This window comes from Lepus europaeus, chromosome 19 (genome assembly GCF_033115175.1).
Source record: "Lepus europaeus isolate LE1 chromosome 19, mLepTim1.pri, whole genome shotgun sequence".
NCBI lineage: Eukaryota > Metazoa > Chordata > Mammalia > Lagomorpha > Leporidae > Lepus > Lepus europaeus.
The window spans coordinates 53,270,847-53,294,161 of NC_084845.1; the positions used below are offsets into that span (position 1 = coordinate 53,270,847).

A 23,315-nucleotide genomic window follows, 5' to 3' on the forward strand; every position below is an offset into this window, starting at 1 on the left:
CAGGACTGAGAGGACAGGGCCTGGGGGGATTCCCATGGGGCTGCCTCCCCTGGCTCCTGGCTCCTCCCCTGGCTCCTGGCTCCTCCCCTGGCTCCTGGCTCCTCCCCTGGCTCCTGCCTCCCCTGGCTCCTGGCTCCTCCCCTGGCTCCTGCCTCCCCTGGCTCCTGGCTCCTCCAGGTGTCCAATCCCTCTCCTCAGTCCTGGAGTCACCAAGTTTACTGTCCTCGCCGGCTGACTCAAGGATAGTGTAGGGATGGACAGCAAGCAGCAATGGGCTGTGACTGGACGCCCAGGAGGCCGTCTCTGAGAATATATTAAAAAAAAAAACAAAAGATTTAATTTGAAAATCACAGTTACAGAGAGTCAAGGGGAAATAGGGAGTGATTTTTTTCTGTTTGTTTTAAGATTTGCTTATCTTACTTGAAAGTCACAGATGCACAGAGAGAGAAGGAGAAGTAGAGAGAGAGATGTCTTCCATCCGCTGGTTCACTCCCCAGATGACCGCAACAGCTGGGCTGCACTGATCTGAAGCCAGGAGTCAGAGCTTCCACCTGGGCTTCCATGAGGCTGCAGGGGCCCAAGGACCTGTGCCATCCTCCACTGCATTCCCGGGCCACAGCAGAGAGCAGGATCAGAAGTGGAGAGGTGGGCCGGCGCCGCGGCTCAGTAGGCTAATCCTCCGCCTTGTGGCGCCGGCACACCAGGTTCTAGTTCCGGTCAGGGCATCAATCCTGTCCCGGTTTTCCCTCTTCCAGGCCTGCTCTCTGCTGTGGCCAGGGAGTGCAGTGGAGGATGGCCCAAGTGCTTGGGCCCTGCACCCCATGGGAGACCAGGAGAAGCACCTGGCTCCTGCCATCGGAACACCGCTGTGCGCCGGCTACAGCGCGCCTACCGCGGCGGCCATTGGAGGGTGAACCAACGACAAAAAGGAAGACCTTTTTCTCTGTCTCCCTCTACTGTCCACTCTGCCTGTCAAAAATAAAAAAAAAAAAAAAAAAAAGAAGTGGAGAGGTGGGTATTAAACCCCCACCCATATGGGATGGAGGAACTGCAGGCATTGACCTTACCCACTATGCCACAGGTCTGGCCCCAAGGGAGATTTCTTATATCATCTGGTTCACTCTCCAATCTATGGGCATGGACCAGACCAAAGCCAGGAGCCAGGAGCTTCTTCTGTGTCTCCCAGGTGAGTGCAGGGGCCCAAGCACGTGGGCCTTCTCCTGCTGCTTTCCTAGGCGCATTCCCAGGGAGCTGGATAGGAAGTGAAGCAGCCAGGACTGGCTCTGTGCCTACATGGGATGAGGGCACTGCAGATGGTGGCTTAACGCACTGTGTCACACTGTCGGCCCCATGGAATCCGCTGAGTGAAGGCTGGCAGGTGTCATCGCCCCAGATCCTGGAAGCGTCTCCTTGGTTTCCAGGCTGGTTGCCCACTGAGTCCCAGGCCCCTCCTCCATCCTTTCCCAACTCTGCCCATCCCCTTCCTGCTCACTCAGGGTCCAGGTTTTGAGAGGCAGTGACCATGGCACCAACTAAGGGCTGAACCCAATGTGTGCTGTGTCCCCAGCTTCTTCTGAGACACAGTTCTGTTCTCTCCTTGACAGTGACAACCTGCTGGTCCAACCTGCTATGTGGCAACCAGGCAGGAAGAACAACGGGAATAGGGGAGCTGAACTTTGCCAGCCCTGCATTGCAACTTTATCCCTTTGCTTGTCAATCTTTCACACCACTTTCCCAGGATGCACCTGTGTCTCAGCTAGGACCAGGAAGGAGAAACCATGATGGAAACATGGAAGTGACATTCTGGAGGGAGGGGCCATAGCAATCCCTTCAATATTCCCACAGGTGAGATCCCACCCCACTGGGTTATTCATTTAGGGCACCGCCCCCTGGGATGAGAAAGGGGAGGGCGCTCTCTGCCCCTGGCTGTGCTGGGAATCCTCCTTGGGCTGCCTCTGCCTCTCTTCCCTCCTGGGCAACCCTGGCCCATTCATGCTGAGCATCTCTCTGTGTGGTAGCCTAACCCTCAGTCAGGCGTGCAGGTGTGGTCACGCTCTCTCTCCTTGAAATAAAAGCTGCTTGTGTGCACTGCCTGTGGCTGCTGCTGCTTTGAATCCTCATCTCCATGGAGACAAGAACCTTGAGTAAAATGTAAGACACAGGGTCCAACCTTCCCCACTGGGGACCCAGCAGGGTAGGTGTGGTCCTGTGATAGCAGTGGGGGGGCCGGGAGTCAGCCTGAGTGTAGGAAGCATCAGGCTCCCTGCAGGAAGGAGGAGCAGCCTGGGCCCGGGAGCACCCAGGGGAAGTGGACCCTGGCTCATGAAGGCTGACTTTGTGCCTCCTGAGAAGTGGCCTTGACCTCTGCTCAGCCCAGGGCTCTCTCAGCCACCATGACCAGGGCTAGTGCAGGCCAAAGTCCAAGGGAGAAAATTTTCTGTGTACCCCACGAGGGAGGCAGGGGCCCAAGCACTTGGGCCCTCCTGTGCTGCTTTCCCAGGTGCCTTAGCAGAGATCTGGATCAGGAGTGGAGCAGCTGGGACCTGTTCTGTCACTCATATGAGATGCCAGCAACATGGTAGAGGCTTAATGCCCTGTGCAAAGCAATAGCCCTATACTCCAGGTTTACTGCATCAATGATTCATGGTGTCCCAGCTGTGGAGGTAAGCAGGTGTCTTAGAGAGCTGAGGGTCTAAGCAAATGTGGCAGGTTCACTCAGATGAATGTAACTCAGCCATAAAAGTACTAAAGCCCTTTATTTGTGGCTGCATGGATGGGATTGAGGGCGCCACTCAAGGCAGCCAGCCAGGACGAAGCCACGGTGGCTCCTGGAGTCTGGGTCCTCTGTGGCCACCTAGAGATGTGAGAACACAGGGCATGCTGGATGGAGGAGGAGGGGATAGGGCTTAAGGCACCCAGGGGTGGGCAACAGTCCCCAATGCAGTTCCTTCCTCGTGGAGAGGGACTGTGGCTGGGAGGAGAGGAGAGGGAGGGTTTGGAGTAGTTGGAGGGGGCAAGAAGCAGAAGGGGCCCAAGGCCCAGTGGGTGTTGAGGAAGCTGGGCAGGCACTGGTGTTTCCAACACAGCTCCAAGGAGGGTGTGCTGGGTGTGTCTCAGACGAGGGGACCCAGGGCAGGCTTGGCAATGAACCTCAAGACGTGGGTTCTCCACAACGGTCTGCTGAGGGGCAGAGGCAGGGAGTACTGAGTGGCAACATGAGAGTGCTGAATGCATGGCTCCTCCGGGGATGTGTGTGAATGCATCGGGGCCCCACCTGCACTGGAGCCCCTGTCCCCCACCCACCCACTGGCAGCTACAGCTCTGTGTGCTTCTGCTCAGCGCCCCTTAGCTCCTGGACCCTCTGGGGCAGGGTGTGGGTCCAGAACTGGAGCCTGCGGGCCTTCAGGGCCTGGCCCATTGCAGGCTGCACGTTCAGCTGCAGGTATCGCTCGTCTTGGTCGAACACGGGCCAGTGCGGCAGGCCCTCATCGTTGGGGTTCCTGCAGACAAGACGTCAGAAAGCAGATGTGAGCAGCTCATGGCCAACCCCAGGTCACTGGGAGATGGGAAGAGTGTGCCTGGTTCCCAGGGCCCCTGTGAGTGCCAGTAGATCCTGCAGCTGGGGAGGGCGCTGTCACACGACTTAGGACCCTGATGCTGGTGAGGTTCCTACAGAGAAGGGAGGGCAGAGGGTCCCAGGTTCCTGGGGATTTAGGTGGGGGTCGTCTCACCCGTTGCGAGCAAAGTTGGCCCAGTACTTCATCACCCTCCTGCTCAGCAGCTCCTCCTCCTTAGTGAGGGGCACTGCAGAGGGGAGGGGTAGAGTCAGCTCGGGCCACCCCAGTCCTGCTGCCCCATCATGCACCACGCTCACCAGGCCTGGCGGAGCTGACTCTCGGCTACCCCCCCAACCTCTATGTCTTCCCTTCACCAGTGGGACCTGCTTTGTCATTTGCAAGTCCCCAGTCATCCCCTAAGTCATCGACACTGGATTTTTTTTGCCTGGACGGTTGCTTCCCTCTGTCCCTGGGACATTTGTAAGGAAACAGACATGACTTTGAACCCATGTGCACCCAGGCTGGACACTCATCCCTGGGTGGGCAGAGGAGGAGGGAGCAGAGGCTGCCCCTGCGGGCTCTCAGACCCAAACCTGGCTCTGCCCTCTGAGCTGTAAGACTTTGACCCTGGATCCCATCTGAGTCTCCTGCTTTCCTCCCAATGGGGGTGCAGAGCCCCTCAGAGCCTGGACCTCATCCCATCCTGGTAAAGGAGGAATATTCACCTTTGTTGCCAAAGAAAAGCGATCTGAACACAAAGAGCAGCTCATCGCCGTGGTCGGCCCTCACGTGGGGCGGCCTGAGGTCCTTTGTGAAGCTGGGTCGATGCTGGAACTCGTAGAAGTAGACAGGGGCGCGGGAACCTGGGGACGGACAGGGAGATGGTGACCATGGGGACGACACATCACAGCCACACTAGGCTGGGTCCCGGCAGTATAGCAGAATCCTGCGGGGAGCAGATGCAGTGTGCATGCCTTGGGTTAGATCAGGCTTTGGACTTCATGCTATGAGGTCTGGGTCAGTGAGTGGAGCTCACTCAGCTGTCTCCTCCTCCCTTCCATAGCGTAGATGTCCATCTCCGGGTTAAGACATGGAGGGTTACTGAGAGGAGAGACACCAAGTCCCTGGCACTCTGGGACCCCCTTAGATATGGATCAAGTCCTGGACAGGACAGGTGTCACCTCAGGAAAGGACCCAGCCCTGAGCTGCCCCCTAGCAAGTGTGGCCTCAGTCCCAGATGAACTCACGCTGGAAATGTGCTACTCGGAGTGCAGGCATCACGAACATGGCGTCTGCCATCATCTCCTGGAACTGGGCCATGAGGGTCTTGGGGTCCTCATTGCTCCCCATGTACTCGTCCATCAACAGGTCCCCCAAAGCGGGAGGCAGCATCTGGCCCAGGGGAAGGGGGAGCAGTGAGGGGAGCAGCTCCTGGGAGGGAGGCAGCAGCCCCAGCCTGGGGGACGGAGGTCCTGTATAGTCAGAAACTGGGGGAAGACCCAGGCTCCGGGAGACCCCACCCTAACACACAGCAGAGCCTTGGTTCCTGGCATCCCTGTGTGGGCAGGTGTCTGAGGTGCACTCTGTTGGGCCTGTAGACAGGGGCCTCACCAGCGGTTTTGTTGCTTGATGGATAATCTCCCGCATCGCCTCTCTGTCTCTCTCCTCTTGAGGGTCTGTGGCGAACATGACCTGAGTGGAGAGGGGAGAGTCCCAAGGGGGTCGGGGTCTGGGTTGAAGCATTGAATCCCAGAGGCCTGCTCACCACCTGGGATAAGAGGGAACTCATGAACACGTGGTGGGGCTCACCCAGAAACCTGCCCACCACATGGGCAATGTGGGCACTCACCTTGGGGAGGACCCAGCCATACTCATCATTGTTGACACCAATGATGCTGGGGACGGGATGAAAGTCAGCCGAGGCCAGTAGCTCCTCAGGGTGTCTGGGCAGGAAGACTCCGTCCACCACTCCTGGGATTATCGTGAAGGTCTGTGGGGTCACACGGATCAGGGAGAAAGTTTTTGTTGCAGGTATTTTATTATTCCCTCTGTGTACATCCCCCATGCCTGGCTCAGGCTTGGGTGCTCCCTCCCACCATGGGGTCACCAGCCTGGCATACTGGACTCGGTCCCCTGTGCCACCCAGGGCTGGGAAGTCAGAAGGCATGGATGGGAGGAGCAGCCCTAGGGACTATGAGGTGCACACAAGCCCATCACCCTCTCACCCACGTGCACGGGGCCCACCTTGGTGATGGCCAGCATCTCCACTTCACTCTTGGCCCGCAAGCAGCGCACCAGGGTCTCAGAGTCCACCTGGCCACAGCCAGACAGGTTGGCCACCACCTGTAACGGGACCACACAGGGGCTGGCACAGCTATGCGGGAGACACGGGGTTTCCCAAGGCCCCACTGGAGGGAGGTGCACCCAAGCTCGCACAGGGTGTGGTGTGTGCACGGCTGCAGTGGAAGCTGACTATTTCTCCTTCCCCATGACTTGGCACTGCACAGCCACAGTGGGCAGCACCTGCTGAGCTGGTTGCTGACATCCTGGGGCTCAGGCGGGTGGATTGGCAGAGCCAAGAAGCACCTCTGTCTCCGCTGTGGCTCAGATGGCAAATTCTGACCCTGGAATTCCTCAGCAAATCGCCGATAGGCAGCAATGCCTGTGTACACAATGGTCCTCCTAGTGACCATTTCACCGAGACTAACAGAGGCAGGAGCAGCAGGCCTGGGCTGGGCAGTGGAGGACACTCACTGTGGAGACCACCTCCGATGAGCTGGTGATGAGGCCGGGCAGCACGGCCACTCCACTCTCCATGATGGCTCTGTGGAAGAGACCTTGGGACATGGGCGACACCACATGTGAGGACACACTTATGGCACCCGCAGACTCGCCAAAAATGGTGACCCGGCCAGGGTTGCCTCCAAAGTGGGCGATATTCTGCTGGACCCAGCGCAGCGCGGCCACTTGGTCCAGGTAGCCCCAGTTGCCGGCGGCATGCTGGTCTCCAGTGCTGAGAAGAGGCAGGGACAGGGTCACAGGGCTGTCCTGGTGCCACTCATCCCACAGTGCCCACCCCAGCCCCGGTCTCACCTGAAGAAGCCCAGGACTCCCAGGCGGTACTGGATGGTGACCACCACCACGTCCTCAAATGCTGCCAGCGCAGAACCATCATACATGGAAGCCATGCCCATAGTCAGCCCACCACCGTGGATCCACACCATCACCTGGGGAGTCAAGGGTATACCACGTGGTTCCTTACAACCTAAAGGCTGCTCATTCTCCCCTTGGTCTAACCAGTCTTGGGGTCTGTGTGTTGTCCAGCACATGGAACTATGGCCAGACTGCAGGATCTGGGCCATGAGCCAGGGACCCAGTGCCTTCAGGAAGGCCAGGCCTCCCATCCTTGGAGTTCTAGCCCTTGTTTCAAAGCTTGGCTGCATCAATTCCAGAACCTGCAGTGGGGTGGAAAGCTAAGGGCTGTCTCTTGGTCCTTCCACACGGATGTTATTCAAAGTGCCTTCCCTCGCCATGGGCTGCCCAAGCATCCATGGCTGACATCCTGTGTGACCTCCAATATCAGCCCTCACCACATAGCAGAGTGTGTCTCCTGGGCATGAGGATGATGGCAGTGTCCTGGGTCCATCAGAACCCACTCATTCTGACCTCTGACAGCAGCCAGGCCCCAGGGACCACACCCCAGGCCTCAGCTTCCCACGGTGGGGGAGCAGCACTTCTGGCTCCGATAGTGAGAGGCTTCTGGACAGGTGCGCTCACAGGAGGGCCCGTGCTCAGCTTCTCCTTTCTCATCTTCTAGCAGAAGGCAATGCCCTCCCACCCCGGCCGACCCTGTCCCACACTCACAGGCAGGTCAGAGCCCTCACGGGCATGTGCAGGCGAGTAGATGTTGAGGTACAGGCAGTCCTCGGATATGGGGATTGAAGGTGGGGTGACGTTCACCTGCAGAACATCTTGACCCACCATAGCCAAGCTCTGCAGACACCTGGAACCACCCAAGGCAAGATGTTAGTCCAGGGCTCTGCAGTGGCCCACACCAGATCGTCTCCATCCCGTGCCTCCTGTAACGCTGCGTACTCATGGTCCTACACTAATGCCCTCCCACCATGATACAGATCTTAGACTCTGGGCTAGGTGGGATGGTGCCTACATCATGGAGCCTCAGGTGTCTGAGGGACTTGGGTACCACTTCCTGACTCTCAGGAGACTTGTGAGAGGTCGTGACTGCAGTGACATTCAGTGGTGGTGACATCAGTGCTGGATGGCCAGACCCAGCCATGCCCGGAGCAGGGGAGCCTCCCACACACGCTGCCTGGGTGGCCGGATAGCGTTTCTCCAGGAAGGGCAGTTGGGCTTCTGTGGCCTTAATTCTAGACTCTGGGAACCTCATTGCTCCCACACTCTCAGTCGTAAGGACAGACAAACGTCCCTTGGCCAGTATCCTTTGGTTCAGTGACCATGGCAGCCACCATTGTTCCCTTCTCAGGGACCTGCAGGGTTTGCTGATGGAAGTCAGGGACTCCTACAGATGTCATGGAGCCAGGGTGGACCTCACCCAGAGCCAGCACCCCCTGGTGGCACAGAATCTGTGGCGAAAGTGAACGTGGGGAGGTGGGTGTCTGGTTCTCTCTGCAGCACCTGGAGCTTATGCCCTCTGAGTGTCAAGTCCTGGGCCAGGAGCCTGGCAGGAGCCAGGAGCCTCCTGAGCCTTCACAGGCTCCCTGAACTTGCACCTGGCAATCCTGGCACACAGGAGGATAGTGGCTAAAGGGTGTGAATTCAAGGACAGCAGGGCTTGGCCACTGCCCAAATGATCCTCAACCCCCAACCCCTAGTCCAGAGCTTCCCAGTCACCTAGGAGTGCTTACATGGCTGGGTGGGAGGTCCCGTCCCTCACTCCACTCCAAGATTCAGCAGGTTCAGGAGGTGCAAAGCGCAGTGGCCCCAGAGGTGGCTTGGCAAAGGGAATTCCCAGGAAGGTGTGGACGCCCACATTGGTGCCTTCCACGTGGACCAGGCTCCCGCGCACCTGCCCCGTGTGCGTGTTCCGGATGGGGCTGGCAGAGTCGTGGCCTGTGGGCAGAGAGGCACATCAGGTGGGGCTCCCCATCAGCTGCCCCCCACACTGCTGCTGTGGCCGACTCCGTGGCATCGGCCCATGGCCTCCACAGGGACTCTATCTCCAAACACTCACAGCACAGATTTCCTGCAAGTGCCTTCATGATTCCCTCAAATGAGTGGCCAGAAATAACGTATCCATAGTGATAGGAAGCAGGTCAGTGCGTTTCTGCTGCTGGGGCCTGGATCTCACCGCGTGGAAGAACTGATAGAGTGATCTCTGTGAATGTCATAAAAAGCCATGGAAGTGCACAGTGGACATGGTGCAAGGCCCTGGGACCTTGCTGGCCGCTGAGCAGGAGGCCCTAGGCTGGGTGGACAGAAGCCCATGATACCACTCACCTTTTCCACTCATAGTCTTTAATTACATTCTCCCTATATGTGGGCTCAGTAACCATAGAAGCAACGAACTTTTCAGACCGAAAATATTCAGGCAAATATATTGTGTGTCTGTGCTCAGTATCTACAGACTTCTTTGTCACTCCTCCTGACACTAATATAACAGTTCTTTACCCAGCACTTGCACTGTATGGTAGAACTCATCTGGAGATGATTTAACGTGTGCCAGAGAGCTGTGACACATACACGCAAACACGACGCGACATTCCGTAAAGAACTCGAGCATCCCCAGTTTCGGAATAGGCGCTCTGGAATTTTGGAAGAGACTCCCAGTTTAGGAATAGCCTGCAGCCTGCTGGAGGACCAGCAGAACGAATCCCTCATCTGATGAGCGCTGTGGCCAATCTCAGACACACCCACCTGTGGCAATTCAAAGACTTCATTATTTGTGTGGCTGGGCCAGGCAGTTAAGAGTCTTTGCTTCAAACTCCACTTCCCTCTGGCTCATGGAAGCGGCTTTTATACACACACACAGAGCATAAGCTGGGAAATTTGGGCGGGAGGTGTTATGTATTTCTGTTAGGCCTTCACAAAACACACCAAACACCGGAGTAAGGGAAAGGATTTATTGGGAAAAAGCCAGCAGGCTGGAGGGAAGGGGCGAAGAAGGCAAAAGAGAGAGAAGGAGACAGAGAGGAGAGAGAAGAGAGACGAGAGGAGGAGAGGAGCCAAGAGATAAGAGAGAGGAGCCAAGAGAGCCACATGTGCAGGAAAAGGCCCTTTTAAAATTTTGCAAGAGGCGGGCAGGGAAGCAGGAGCAGCGAATCCCATTAGGATGGGGGTGGAGCTTGGCACAGGTAGCTGGGCCATGTGGCCACCTGACTTTCGCAATGGCGGCGGGAGCCAGGGCTAGGATGTAATCAGGGTGTAGATCGCGCCATGGATACAACTGCGCCAGTTTCCTAAAGGAGGGGAGAGTGTGAGCCTGAGGTAGTGTCCTTAGCATTCGTCTCCCCTGAGCTGTGGCTGTGTATGGGCAGATTTGTACCTGGATTTCAGACACGCACACACACCGTATCCTTTCAGGGTCAGACTTGGGGACTGCTCTGTCCTGACTGATCATCTACTTTTTCCCCCTAAGATTTATTTGTTTGTTTGTGTGAAAGGCAGACTTACAGAGAGAGGGAGGAAGGAAGAGAGAGACAGAGATCTTCCCCCCACTGGTTTACTCCCCAGTGGGCCACAATGGCTGGGGCTGGGCCAGACCAAAGCCAGGAGCCTGCAACTCCATCTAGGTCTCCCAAGCACTTGGACCATGTCCCTCAGCTTTCCCAGGGGCATTAGCAGGGAGCAGGATCAGAAGTGGAACAGTCAGGACTCAAACCTGCGCTCACGTGGGATGCCAGCTCCGCAGGTGGCAGCTTAACCCTCTGGGCTTCCACGCTGCCCCTCGACTGTTTCTTTAAGAAATAAGACTTCTGCAGGAATAAGAAACCACGTGCTCATCATAATACGGCCAGGGGATTGATTTTTGTGTTGTTGGCGGGGGAGTGGACATGGGGCTGCTCCAGGGAGAAACTGGCCTTTTTTATCTTTTGGAGATTCTGTGACGACACCAAGAGACAACTGGATTCCTTCTGAGCATGAAACCCACAGGAAATACTGTTTAGCCACTGGGGCTGGAGTTACTCCCAGCAGCTTAACCTGCCGCCTGTGACACCAGCATCCCGCATCAGAGTGCCTGTTGGATCCCAGCTGTTCTGCTTCTGATCCAGCTCCCTGCTCACGAGCCTGAGAAGGCAGCGGAAGCTGGCCCAGGTCCTGGCCCTGATTCCTGGTCTCCACAGGGCCCATCCCCAACTGTTGCAGCCAGCAGATGGAACCACTGAGCCAGCAGATGGAAGCACACACACTCTCTCTGTCTGTCTCCCTCTCTCTCTGTCAATTTTCAAATAAGTAAATGTTTAAAAATCGATAAGTGAATAAAAGAGGCATCTGCAGGGCCAGGCTGAGCCTCCTGCCAGGCTCAGACATCTGTGATAGTCTGGGCAAAGGGCAGGGAATGGTGGAATTGCAGCCGGGCTGGGCACAGGGGAGGGTGAGTTGGAGCCCCTGGGCAGAGTGCATTGGGACAGGGTGGGGGAGAAGACCTGTCAACCTAGAGCATCCAGGGTCAGACACCCAGGCCCCATACTCACCTGGGAGAGCTCTGGTAAGGACAGGGAGGGCCCGGGCAGGTACAGAGCCCCTGGTCTTTGCCTTCAAACAGAAGCCTCTGGCCCCAGGGCAGCCGCGTGGGCTGAGGGGCCCTGTGGCCTCTGAGATCAGCCCCAGGGCCCCCATGCTCCCTGCTACTAACCTTAGAGGGGACCTGGTGCCTCTGGCCAAGAGCACCCAAGAGAGTCCCTGGCAAGGGGATGATGTTGATAATTGTTCTCAGGACCGTGGGCGGGGGCGCCAACAGCCACACACACAGGAAGGGAACGCCCAGATCCCTCAACCCAAACTGCCCTCTTAGAGCCTCTCCTGTTAGGCTCACTCCTCGGAGTCTGGGGCATCTGGCAGCCCTGACCCTCTCCAAGCCTCAGGGCCCAACCTGGGCGCGCTGGTGGGGCGCTGTCACCTCCACCCGCTCCACCAGCCCAGGTGCTGCCCTCCCGCGGCCGCAGCTCTAACTGCGGGATTGGACAGATCTGACCGGGGTCCCTGAGGCCGCCCCCGGGAGCCTCACCTTGGGCTGGGACAAGGAGGAGCAGCAGGAGCCCGCAGGCCAGGGCGCCGAGGGGAGCGTCCAGTCGGTGGGGCCCCATGGTCCGAAGCAGCCTCGTGTGTGCTCTGCTGCGACTCCGAGGCTGCACCTGGCGCTCCCTGGGCAGATCAGAGCCTCACCCAACCTGCCCAAAGTGGAGTTTGGCCAGGGTGGGGAGCAGGCGGAGTGAGCCCTGGGGGTGGGTTTTTGAAGCCAGGGAGACTGGGACTGAACAGGCAGAGGCCAGGACTCAGGTAAGGACCTGTTCTCCTCCCCTCTCTCCTGGCCCCTGCGCTGTGTGCCCGGGACCCTCCCCTCTATCCTGGAGTTACTATGCTCACTGTTCTGGCAGCTGTGGCCCAGGAGGGTGCAGAGCAGGGAGCCATGGGCTGTGACTGCAAACACCGGGAGAGCTTCTGGAGCAAGATCAGGATCCCTCATAGAGAGAAGCGGATGATCTGTGGGGACGCAGGACTGGCCTGGCGCCGGCGCTGCGCGGTGACTGTCCCCCAGCGCTGCGAGCTCCCCCTGGTTTCAGGACTCAGTTTACCTGTTCAGCTGTCTCCACAGGCCCCTCCCTACTCAGTCATGCATCTTTTGAAAGGCACACATAGCCCTGGCCCTTTTTTTTCATTTGTTTAATCATTTACTTACTAAGTATCTGGGAGGCAGAGATATTCCCCAAAGGCCTGCAGTGGTTGGGCCTGTGCCAGGCCAAATCCAGGAGCCAGGAACTCAATCCCAGTCTCTTGCATGGGTGGCAGGGATCCAAGTAAGTGAGCTATCACCTGCTGCCGCCCTGCGTGTGCGTGCTCGGGAAGGTGGAATCAAGAACAGATCTGGGGGGAGACAACCCTGTGGCGCCAGCATCCCATATGGACGCTGTTCTAGTCCTGGCTGCTCCTCTTCCGATCCAGCTCCCTGTTAATGCAACCTATGGAAGGCAGAAGAAGATGGTTCAAGTCCTTGGGCCCCTGAATTCACATGGGAGACCCAGAAGAGGCTCCTGGCTCCTGGCTCCAGATTGGCCCTGAGCTGGCCGTGGTAGCCATATGAGAAGAGAAGCAGTCAATATAAGTAAGATCTCTCTTTCTAACACTGCTTTTCAAATAAATAAATAAAGCTTAAAAAAGAGCAGATCTGGGACTCAAACCCAGGTACTCCAATGTATCATTGTGGGTGTCCCACGTGGCGTCTTAACAGCTAGACCAAGGCTCCCTCTGTCGGTGGCACTTCTTAAGGGCTATCCCTGATCACTCTGTGACTTCCCATGTCCCCACCTCCCCCCAGAGAGGTGTGTTCTGCACTTTTCATAGGAACCTGTGGATGTGAACCCAGCGAGGCACTCCCAAGCCCCTGGAGAGGCACGCACTTCAGTGGCAGCTTCCAAAGCCTGTGTCCCTTCAGGCTACAGGGAAGGCAGCATGGCACAGGATCCAGCCTCAGCCCCCGGGAGAAATAGTGTCGGGACCAGCCTCGAGTGGCCTTTGGTACCCGCTGAGAATCAGCCATGGCTTCTGAGTGCTGCCCCTGCCCCTGAGGTCACAGGAATCCATCAACAGAGCGAAAACAACAGCAGAAGGGGAGGAAACAGTTTCAAATGATTTATCTGACAAGGGATTAATGTCCAGAATATATAAGGAACTCAAACACACACTTTTTTAAAAAAGCAACCTGAGTTGAGAAATGCAAATGATCTAATGTGTAAGTTCCTAAAGATGCTACACAACATCTAAAAACTCTGAAAGCAGCCAACATCACTGGTTATCAACGAACACAAGTCAAAACCACAACAAGAAACCAGCTCACCCTGCTTAGAATGGCTACCATCAAAAGGACAAAAATTATAAATTTTGGTGATGAGGAGGCGGAGGGGGAACTCCCCTACACAGTTAGCCCATATGAGATGCCGGCATCGCAGGTGGTGGCTTAAGCGGCTGTGCCACAGTACCGGCCCCTGCACTCACTTTTAGAAGCTACACAAGTTGACCCTGTAGCAGTAGAGAGAACTACAGTGGTCACTAGCGGGGAGGAGAGGCAGGAGGAGAAGCCTGTACAGAGGTTGGATAACAGTTACCACAATAGAGCTGGAAGCAATAGGCTGTAGAGCTCTAGATCACGGCAGGGTGACTGAAGTTTACTCCTTATCGTGTGTGTCAACAGAACTAGAAGACAGAGTTCAAAGATCCTTAAACAAAGAGCATTAAGTATCTGTTTTGACCTTTGTAGCTCATATGCACGTTTGCAGCATGAATGGTGAATGGACCGGCCAAGTGGATGGCCGTGGATGGAGGATTCAGCCGGCAGTCCCTGTGGGTGGTGCGGGCACTTTCTCCTGAGCCCTTCCTCCTGCCTAACACAGGCAGCTACAGCTCTTTGTGCTTCTGCCCAGCCCCCATCAGCTCCTGGACCCTCTGGGGCAGATACTTGGTCCAGAATTTGTGCCTGCGGGCCTCAGGGCCTGGCGCACTGCAGGCTGCATGTTCAGCTATAGGTATCGCTCCTCCTGGTCGAACATGGGCCAGTGCGGCAGGCCCTCGCCCTTGGGGTTCCTGCAGACAAGATGTCAGGAAGGGGGCACCACGGTCATCTGAGCCCAGCCCAGAGCACCTATCTGGGGTCCAGTTAGTCCACCTTGCAGGCCAGGATGGGTATGGAATGGGTTTCCAGAAGCAGAAGAGCAACACCTCCCCCTAGCATTAGGCCCATGTGGGGACCCAGCATCCTGACCTGGCCTGTCCCTCCCCCCACAGGGCGCCTCTGGGCTGAACAGTCAAACCCCAAATCACTGGGAGATGGGAAGAGTGTGCCTGGTCCCCAGGGACCCTGTGAGTGCCAGTGGGTCCTGCAGCTGCTGAGGGCACTGTCATGTGACTTAGAATCCTGGATGCTGGTGAGATCCTCACAGAAGAGGGAGAGCAAAGGATCCCAGCTCCCTGGGTATTGGGGGGGGGGTTGCCTCACCTGTTCTGAGCAAAGTTGGCCCAGTACTTCATCACCCTCCTGCTCAGCACCTTCTCCTCCTCAGTGAGGGGCACTGCTGAGGGGAGGGGGCAGGGTCAGCTCGGGCCACCCCAGTCCTACTGCCCCATCATGCACCACGCTCCCAGCCCAGGCGGAGCTTGACTCTGAGCTGTCCCGGGACCGGCATCTGCCTCTTCCTTCATTCCCTGGGGGGCTGGGAATGCCCAGCATTCTCTTCCTCAGCTCAGCCTCTAGGTCACTGGACACCTGCTCATTTCTGGTCCAGAAAATCTTTCTTCTTCTGACTCATGGAAGTCATTTAGGAGACAAATACGCTTTCAAAATACCTGCCCCTGCTTCCCCAGGGTGGAGGAGTCAGGTTGTGGGATGGGAAAGAAAAGGGGGAAAGGGGCATTGTGACCCCGCCCACAAGCCCAGCCTTAGCTCATGGGGTCCTTGCACGGGCAGTATCTTGGGGCTGTGGAGGAGGGAGCCAGGAGCCCCACCATCGGTTTTGAATATCTCTGTACAACAGCTTGCATGGTCCCTCTGTCTATTCCATTCTGTTGGTCGTAGATGCCCATGCTCTGGGGAGTGAGAGGAGAGTCTCAGGTTGGGTTGGGTGGTTCTGGAGCTGAGTAACCCCGCTATCCACGCTGGACACATAGAGGCCTGGAATCGGGCCTCACCGAGGGGATGATCCAGCCATACTCATCGTTGTTTACACCAATGATGCTGGGGACGGGTCGGAAGTCGGCCGAGGACAGCAGCTCCTGGGGGTGCCTGGGCAGGAAGGCCCCGTCCACCACAGCAGGGATGATCTTGAGGGCCTGGGGACCTCAAGTCAGGGGACAGAGTCAGGTCCCAGACCTTCTCTGATGCCTTCCAGCCTCCCTGGCTCTGCCCAGCAGCTCACACCCACCCTCAAGAGGCTGGGATGTCCTCACCTCCACTTCCCATCCAGGACCATGAGGACAGCAAGGCATGGAAATGAGGTGCCTGCCCAGGGAGGATGATGGGCACTTGGGCCCTCTGCCCCACTCCCGCCATCCCCTGTGAATTCAGCCTGACTTGGTGATGGCCTGCATCTCCTCTGCACTCTTGCCCCGCAGGCAGTCCACGAAGGCCTTGGAGTTCTCATGGTCACAGGCAGACAGGTTGGCCACCATCTGTACAGGGACCAAGCAGGGGCTCAATCATCCTTGCAGGGAGGGAGTGGGATTTACCCAAGGCCCTGGAGGGAACAGGTGCACCCCAGATGTCACAGGATATTGTATGCTATTTGTCTGGTTCTTTAAAAACAAACATATCTTTTAATTCATGAATGTTTTTTATAAGGACTTATTCATTTATTTGAAAGGCAGAGTTAGGGAGAGAGGAGACACACACACACACACGAGAGAGAGAGAGAGAGAGAGAGATCCTCCAACCGCTGGTTTATTCCACAAACGGCTGCAATAGCCAGGACTGGGCCAGGAGCTTCTTCTGGGTCTCCTACATGGATGCATGGGCCCAAGGATTGGGCTGTTGCTGCTTTCCCAGGCATATTACCAGGGAGCTGGATAGGAAGCGGAGCAGCCAGGACTCAAACCTGCACCTGTATGGGAGCTGGCCTGCAGGACACAGCTTTAACCCACTGAGCCCCTGCGCTGGCCCTGACTGCAGTTTTGTTGTTGCCCTAAATTCGGAGGTGCCAGTCAGGGTGACCAGCTCAGCTGCTTAGATGGTTGTGCCCTCCCTGGAGGTCCCCAGGGAGACAGCGTGGAGAGCACAAGCAAACTGAATCACTGCAATTGCAGAGCTGTGTGAATGCCGACCCCTCCACCCTTCACAATTCCTGGCCAGGCGCCAGTTCCGAGGCTCCCCGGTGGTCCTTGCTACGCTCATTGGATAGACAGAGTAACAGAGGCGCTAAGAGACAAGAGGTGAGGCAGCGGGTCGGGGCTTCTGCAGTGTAGGCGACTCACTGTGGAGATCACGTCAGACGAGTTCATGATGAAGCAGGGGAGCAGGACCACCCCACTCTGCAGGATGGCTCCGTGGAAGAGTCCTTGGGACATGGGTGACAGCGCATGCGCAGACACACTTATGCCACCCGCAGACTCGCCAAAAATGGTGACCCGGCCAGGGTTGCCTCCAAAGTGGGCGATATTCTGCTGGACCCAGCGCAGCGCGGCCACTTGGTCCAGGTAGCCCCAGTTGCCGGTGGCGTGCTGGTCTCCAGTGCTGAGAAGAGGCAGGGACAGGGGTCACAGGCCTTTCATGGTGCCACTCATCCTGCAGTGCCCACCCCAGCCCCGGTCTCACCTGAAGAAGCCCAGGACTCCCAGGCGGTACTGGATGGTGACCACCACCACGTTCTCAAATGCCGCCAGCACAGAACCATCATACATGGAAGCCATGCCTATAACCAGTGCACCTCCATGAATCCATACCATCACCTGGGGAAAGTCAAGGCCAATACCACAAGGTTCCCATGCAGCCACCTGGACTACCCAGCAGTTGGCTCTGTGCACCTGCTCGTGGAGACAGAGCTCCAGCAGGGGGCAGGACCTGGGCCCTGTTTCAGCAGGAGGAGCTGGCCTTCCATTCTTTTTGCTCCACCTTGTGTATTAAAGCCTGGTTCCATTACTCCCAGAACTCCTTGTGAGGTGTCAAGGAAATGTGTGTCCCCTGGTTGTCCCACACGACATTAATCAAAAGTGTCCTGTGAGTGCATGTGGATTCAATTGCTTTACTGTTATCATTGACCCTCCAGATAGTCCATGGCTGGGTCTTTGATGACCTCCAAGTGCAGGCCTTCGGCTCCTGAGTGGTCTTCCTGTACCTGAGCTGGCTGGGTGGGTCCTAGGTCTGTCCCAGGGCCACAACCTCTGACTTCCAGGAGCCCCGAGGCTCTGCGACTCATTCTCTCAAGGGTCAGGTGCCCACCTGGGTAAGAAGCATTTCTTGGCTGATACTGAGAGGCTCCTCAGCAGATCACAGACCGTGTGGCCCCTACCAATCCTATCCTTTCTCATCTTGTAGCAGAGGAATTTCCCCCACCCCGGCCGACCCTGCCCCACACTCACAGGCAGGTCAGAGCCCTCACGGGCACGTGCAGGCGAGTAGATGTTGAGGTACAGGCAGTCCTCGGACACGGGGATGGACGGCAGGGTCAGATTCACCAGTTTCACAGTCTGTGTATTCATTGCAGCAATGTCTTGCAGACACCTGGTGACCGCCCACATGAGAAAGTCAGTCCAGGGTTAGCCAGGGGCCAAACCAGATCCTGGGTCTGGACTTTCTCCCTGCCAACCTCGGTCCTCCCTCCCCGATGCCCTGCTCACACACAACCTTTCTCCCATGTCTCTTCCCATCAAGTTATAGGCCACAGGCTCTGGGAAGCTGCTGTGGGTTTCTGGGGAGGTCTCAGTGTTGTCGGGGCTCTGGAGCCCACTGCCTCGGAGCTGGGAAACCTTGATTTTAGGGGACTCTGTGAAAACCACTGACGACGTGTGATGACATTCACTGCTGTATCCCGGTACCCATTCAGGCCTGGAACAGGGCACAGCCCACACACAGGGGCTGCAGGAACAGACAGATGGAACTGCTCATGGAAGGGCAGTTCTCATCCTACACACACACTCTCAGGGAGCCTCATCACTCCAACACAGTCTGCAGTTCTAAGGAGAAAAAAAAATCCTGGGGCCAACACTGTGACATGAGCAGATAAAGCCACAATCAATAAATAAATCTTTAAAAAACAAATCCCTTGGCCACTGGCACCTGGCTCAGTGACTTTGGACATTGTCCCCAGGCAGCCACCACTGCTGCCTCCTCAGGGACCTGCAGGATCTGCTGCTGGAGTCAGGGGCTGCTGCCTGCCTCGCGGAGCCACCTGAACCCGTCCTGGGGACAGCGCCCCGACTGAAGAGTCTCTGCTCGTTCTTCAGTCCCTGGAGCTGATGTCCTCTGAATGGCAAGCCAGAGCCAGGATCCTGGCAAAGCCACTGCACCTCTCCCCTCCAGCCATAGATGACTCATCGGAAAATGCTCATGGGAATCTGCTGAACACGGAGGGAAAACAGACTGGAGTGTGGATGAACAGACAACCGTGCCTGGCCCAGAGTGTAGAGGCTGGAGCTTCCCTGTGCCCCTGGGAGCACTTACATGGCTGGGTGGGAGGTCCCATCCCTCACTCCACTCCAAGCTTCAGCAGGTTCAGGAGGTGCAAACCGCAGCGGCCCCAGAGGTGGCTTGGCAAAGGGAATTCCCAGGAAGGTGTGGACGCCCGCATCGGTGCCTTGCACGTGGACCAGGCTCCCGCGCACCTGCCCCGTGTGCGTGTTCCGGATGGGGCTGGCAGAGTCCTGGCCTGTGGGCAGAGAGGCGCATCAGGTGGGGCTCCCCATCAGCTGCCCTCCCACACTGCTGCTGCGGCCTCTCCGTGGCATCGGCACCTTGGCCTTGCCAAGGCCTCGGACCTACAAACACTGACCTGACCAATGTCCTGCATGAGAAACTCTCTGCCATCTCCCAGCCAGCAGTGCTGTCCCTGGGCCCAGCCCAGGACATCCCACACTCACGAGGCTCCTGGGGTCCTAGCACCATCCCTGAGCACTAGGAGTTCAGCGGCAGGTGACAGCCCTGGGGGCGAGGAGAGCGTCCTTTCTGCTGACTGCCCTCAGTCACAGGAGGTAGAGCTGTGAGCACCAGACTGACCAGGCTGCCCTGCTAGGAGGCTCATGCTCCAGGGGCAAGAAGGGAAGAAAGGAAGCGTCCTCTAGGGGGCGGTGTGGAGGGGCTCAGGTGCCTCCACAGCCTGCATGGCCAACATCCCATATCACAGCTCCATCCTGACTGCTTCATCCAGGATCCAGCTCCCTGATCCAGGTTCACTGATGCTCCCAATGCGGCCCCTCATGACCTATGTTGTGCCACGAATCACATATGAAAAGGTCGAGATGTTCTACGGTGAGGACTCAGCACCACATGCTGGTCTTCCCAAAACAAGAAAAAACAGAAGCAGAACCCTAACAGCTGAACCTGGTGGAGCCTCTAGGCTAGAATTCCTGTGTACACAGGGTAAGGGGTTAGAGGAACAGCCAGAAGGCCCCACAGGGACGGTGCCTCCCTCTCCAGAGAGAGCCAGGGGTAAACCGGTTTCTTCATCAGAAGGAATCAGGAGGAAGAGCACAGCAAGGCGGGGGGGGGGGGTTGAAGGTGAGGGAGACTCAGAAACACACGGCCAACCACACAGGTGTGCAGAGCGCTGGGCGGGGGTGGGGATGGGAACCTCTGGGCATGGCTGGAGTTAGGGAATGGGACAACTGCTCTGGGAACCCGACGGGCAGTCCTTCAGCACTTACCCTTGGAGCCACACCCAGCTTGCAAGTCCCACACTAGGCAGAAGCCCAAGGTTAAGTGCAAACACCGGTGAGACCCCTGGCACAGCAGTACCAAGGCAGCCGGGATGCTCCCCTCCTAACACAGCGGGCGACTGAGGGTGACCCATGGAGGGGAGATCTCTTTCTCACTCTGTCTCTCCCTCTTTCCCTGTCTCTCTGCCTTCAGACCAGCAGAAATCAATCATCCCCAGCCCATGAATGCTGACTCCTCCCCGGGGAGGAACCTCCCATGTCACAGTAGGCGATGCCCGGCCACAAGGTGTGCTCTGGGCTCCTGGGTCAGGGAGAGCAAAGCCTGGTCCCAGAGGGGGGTGTGTAAATATCGCCTCTGTTCTGAACTGGTTCTAGCGTGGGGTCACATTTGCCCTGAAACCATAGCCTGCAAACGTCTCTTCCAGGTGCACGGGATCAGAGGAGACCCTGGGTTACAGATGGACTTCTGCACTGGCATTGTTGTACCTGAGCGAGTATGAACAAAGGAGCTCCACACATTGATAAAATGTGATGGTCCTTTATTTGCCAGCGGTGGAGAGTGGGCTCATGCCCTAAAGAACTCTCGACCCTGAAGCCCAAAGCAACAGGGTTTATAAAGGCAAAAACCACAAAATCGGGAGGGGAATACATGGTTGCTAGGATCAGGGGGAATACATGGTTACTGGGGTCAAGCTGACCTAAAACCTATGCGAAACTAGTATCAATTATAATGTTGACAATACCAGTTACAATCTTAACAATTCCAATTATAATCTTGACATTAATCCAGGTATTGGTTTTAATCATATGTAGGACATAGACAAGTTACATTTTTATCATTAACCCAGGTGTAGCCTATCCACTTCCAAGCTTGAGCGATCATGCTGGGGTTTCTATGCTCTGCCAAGTGTGATGTAGTGGACTGCTATTGTTTAACTGTTTTAGATCATAGTTTCAGACCAGAGTCTCACGGTGGGGGGGTGCACCTTCCCAGAATGCAGTCTCAAATGCTCCAAAATGGAGTCCCTACTGTCAAGGTGCTACTTCAGCATCAGGGGCTTTGTATTTTGCAGGTCAGTTACCACGACTGGGGCCTCCTGTTGGGGACAAGGGGCTGCTCTGCCAAGGGTTTGCAGCCCTGGAGACAAATGGTGCCAGGGCAGGTTTCTCACTGTCGTGGTCACTTGCTCTGGCAGCCTCGAGCCCAGGGAACGTCCCAGTTCCCACGCCGCTGCCTATCTCCCAGGCTGCAAACCACAAGCTGCGCTGCTGAGAAACCCTTATGCTGTGCTCAGTCCTCTGTGTCCGGGGACTCGGGCAGCCACGACCCTCCCCAGCCTCAGGGGCCAGCGCTATCACTTCTACAAGCTACAGCCGCCCAGGTGCTGCCCTCCCGCGGCCGCAGTCTCTAATTGCGGGATTGGGCAGATCTGACCCGGGTTCCTGTAGCCGCCCCCGGGATCCTGACCTTGTGCCAGGACCAGGAGGAGCAGCAGGAGCCCGCAGGCCATGGCGCGGAGCCGCGCACCCTGTCAGTGTGTCTCCATCATTGAGGCAGGTCCGCATGTGCAGCTCTGCGCCCAGAGGCTGGCCGTGAGTAGGTGGGGGTGGGGGGGTTAGGGGGGGAAGAGGGGATACAGGGGCGAACCTGGGACCAGCCCAGGATGGGCAGGGAACTGGCGGGGCGCGCCCCGGGGGCGGGGCTTGGGGGCCTTGCAAGAGAGCAGGACTGAGAGGACAGGGCCTAGTGGGGTCCCTGGAGGGGCTGCCTCCCCTGGCTCCTGGCTCCTCCCCTGGCTCCTCCCCTGGCTCCTGCCTCCCCTGGCTCCTGCCTCCCCTGGCTCCTGGCTCCTCCCCTGGCTCCTGCCTCCCCTGGCTCCTGGCTCCTCCCCTGGCTCCTGCCTCCCCTGGCTCCTGGCTCCTCTAGGTGCCCAATCCCTCTCCTCAGTCCTGGAGTCACCAAGTTTACTGTCCTCGCCGGCTGACTCAAGGATAGTGTAGGGATGGACAGCAAGCAGCAATGGGCTGTGACTGGACGCCCAGGAGGCCGTCTCTGAGAATATATTTTTTTTAAAAAACATTTATTTATTTATTTATTTATTTATTTGAAAGGCAGAGTTACAGAGAGTCAAGGAGAGATAAGAAAGTGATTTTTTTTGTTTGTTTTAAGATTTGCTTATTTTACTTGAAAGTCACAGATACACAGAGAGAGAAGGAGAAGTAGAGAGAGAGAGGGAGAAGTAGAGAGAGACAGGTCTTCCATCCACTGGTTCACTCCATAGATGGATGCAACGGCCAGGCTGCGCCGATCTGAAGCCAGTTGCCAGGAGCTTCCTCCAGGTCTCCCATGTGGTAGCAGGGGTCCAAGGCCATCCTCCACTGCTTTCCCAGGCCACAGCAGAGAGCTAGATCAGAAGTGGTGCAGCCAGGTCTTGAACCGGTGCCCATAGGGGATGCCAGCATTGTAGGCAGCGACCTTACCCACTATGCCACAGCTCTGGCCCCAAGGGAGAGATTTTATATCATCTGCTTCACTCCCCAAACTTCTGGGCCTGGACCAGACCAAAGCCAGGAACCAGGAGATTCTTCTGCATCTCCCAGGTGAGTGCAGAGACCCAAGCAATTGGGCCTTCAACTGCTGCTTTCCTATGTGCATTCCCAGGGAGCTGAAGCAGAAGTGAAGCAGCCAGGATTAGGCTTTGTGCCTACATGTGATGAGGGCACTGCAGATGGTGGCTTAACGTGCTGTGTCACACTGCCGGCCCCAGGGAACCCCTGAGCAACTGCTGTCACATTTCCTGGATTCTGGAAGCTCCTCCTTGGTTTCAAGTCTGGTTGTCCACTGGGTCCCAGGCCCCTCCTCCATCCTTTCCTGACTCTGCCCATCCCCTTCCTGCTCACTCAGGGTCCAGGTTTTGAGAGGCAGTGACCATGGCACTAAGGGCTGAACCCAATGTGTGCTGTGTCCCCAGCTTCTTCTGAGACACAGTTCTGTTCTCTCCTTGACAGTGACAACCTGCTGGTCCAACCTGATATGTGGCAACCAGGCAGGAAGAACAACGGGAACTGGGGAGCTGGAACTTTGCCAGCCCTGCATTGTAACTTTATCCCTTTGCTTGTCAGTCTTTTACACCACTTTCCCAGGATGCACCTGTGTCTCAGCTGGGACCAGGTGGGAGAAGCCATGATGGAAACCTGGAAGTGACA

At 56.9% G+C, this 23,315-nt stretch overlaps 1 protein-coding gene across 1 annotated transcript; it reads right to left on the reverse strand.

Moving 5' to 3' along the window:
• Window positions 1-2,737: 2,737 nt before the first annotated feature.
• LOC133748431 (cocaine esterase-like) lies at window positions 2,738-11,909 on the reverse strand. Its single transcript, XM_062177222.1, has 12 exons — window positions 11,764-11,909; window positions 8,444-8,648; window positions 7,422-7,560; window positions 6,651-6,784; window positions 6,312-6,570; window positions 5,802-5,900; window positions 5,407-5,547; window positions 5,169-5,249; window positions 4,805-4,949; window positions 4,283-4,420; window positions 3,732-3,804; window positions 2,738-3,500 (listed from the first exon to the last, which is right to left on the reverse strand). The coding sequence occupies exons 1-12, from the start codon at window positions 11,840-11,842 to the stop codon at window positions 3,314-3,316; spliced, it is 1,680 nt and encodes a 559-aa protein (XP_062033206.1). The 5' UTR covers window positions 11,843-11,909; the 3' UTR covers window positions 2,738-3,313.
• Window positions 11,910-23,315: the final 11,406 nt, after the last annotated feature.

What these genes read in the sequence shown, in the direction of transcription:
- LOC133748431 (XM_062177222.1), bottom strand. Translation starts at nt 11,842, where the DNA reads ATGGGGCCCCACCGACTGGACGCTCCCCTCGGCGCCCTGGCCTGCGGG. An exon ending in ATGGCTGGGTCCTCCCCAAG is followed by an intron (nt 5,250 to 5,406) that starts GTGAGTGCCCAC and finishes CTCTCCACTCAG; the next exon opens with GTCATGTTCGCCACAGACCC. An exon ending in GCTTTTCTTTGGCAACAAAG is followed by an intron (nt 3,805 to 4,282) that starts GTGAATATTCCT and finishes TCCCCTCTGCAG; the next exon opens with TGCCCCTCACTAAGGAGGAG.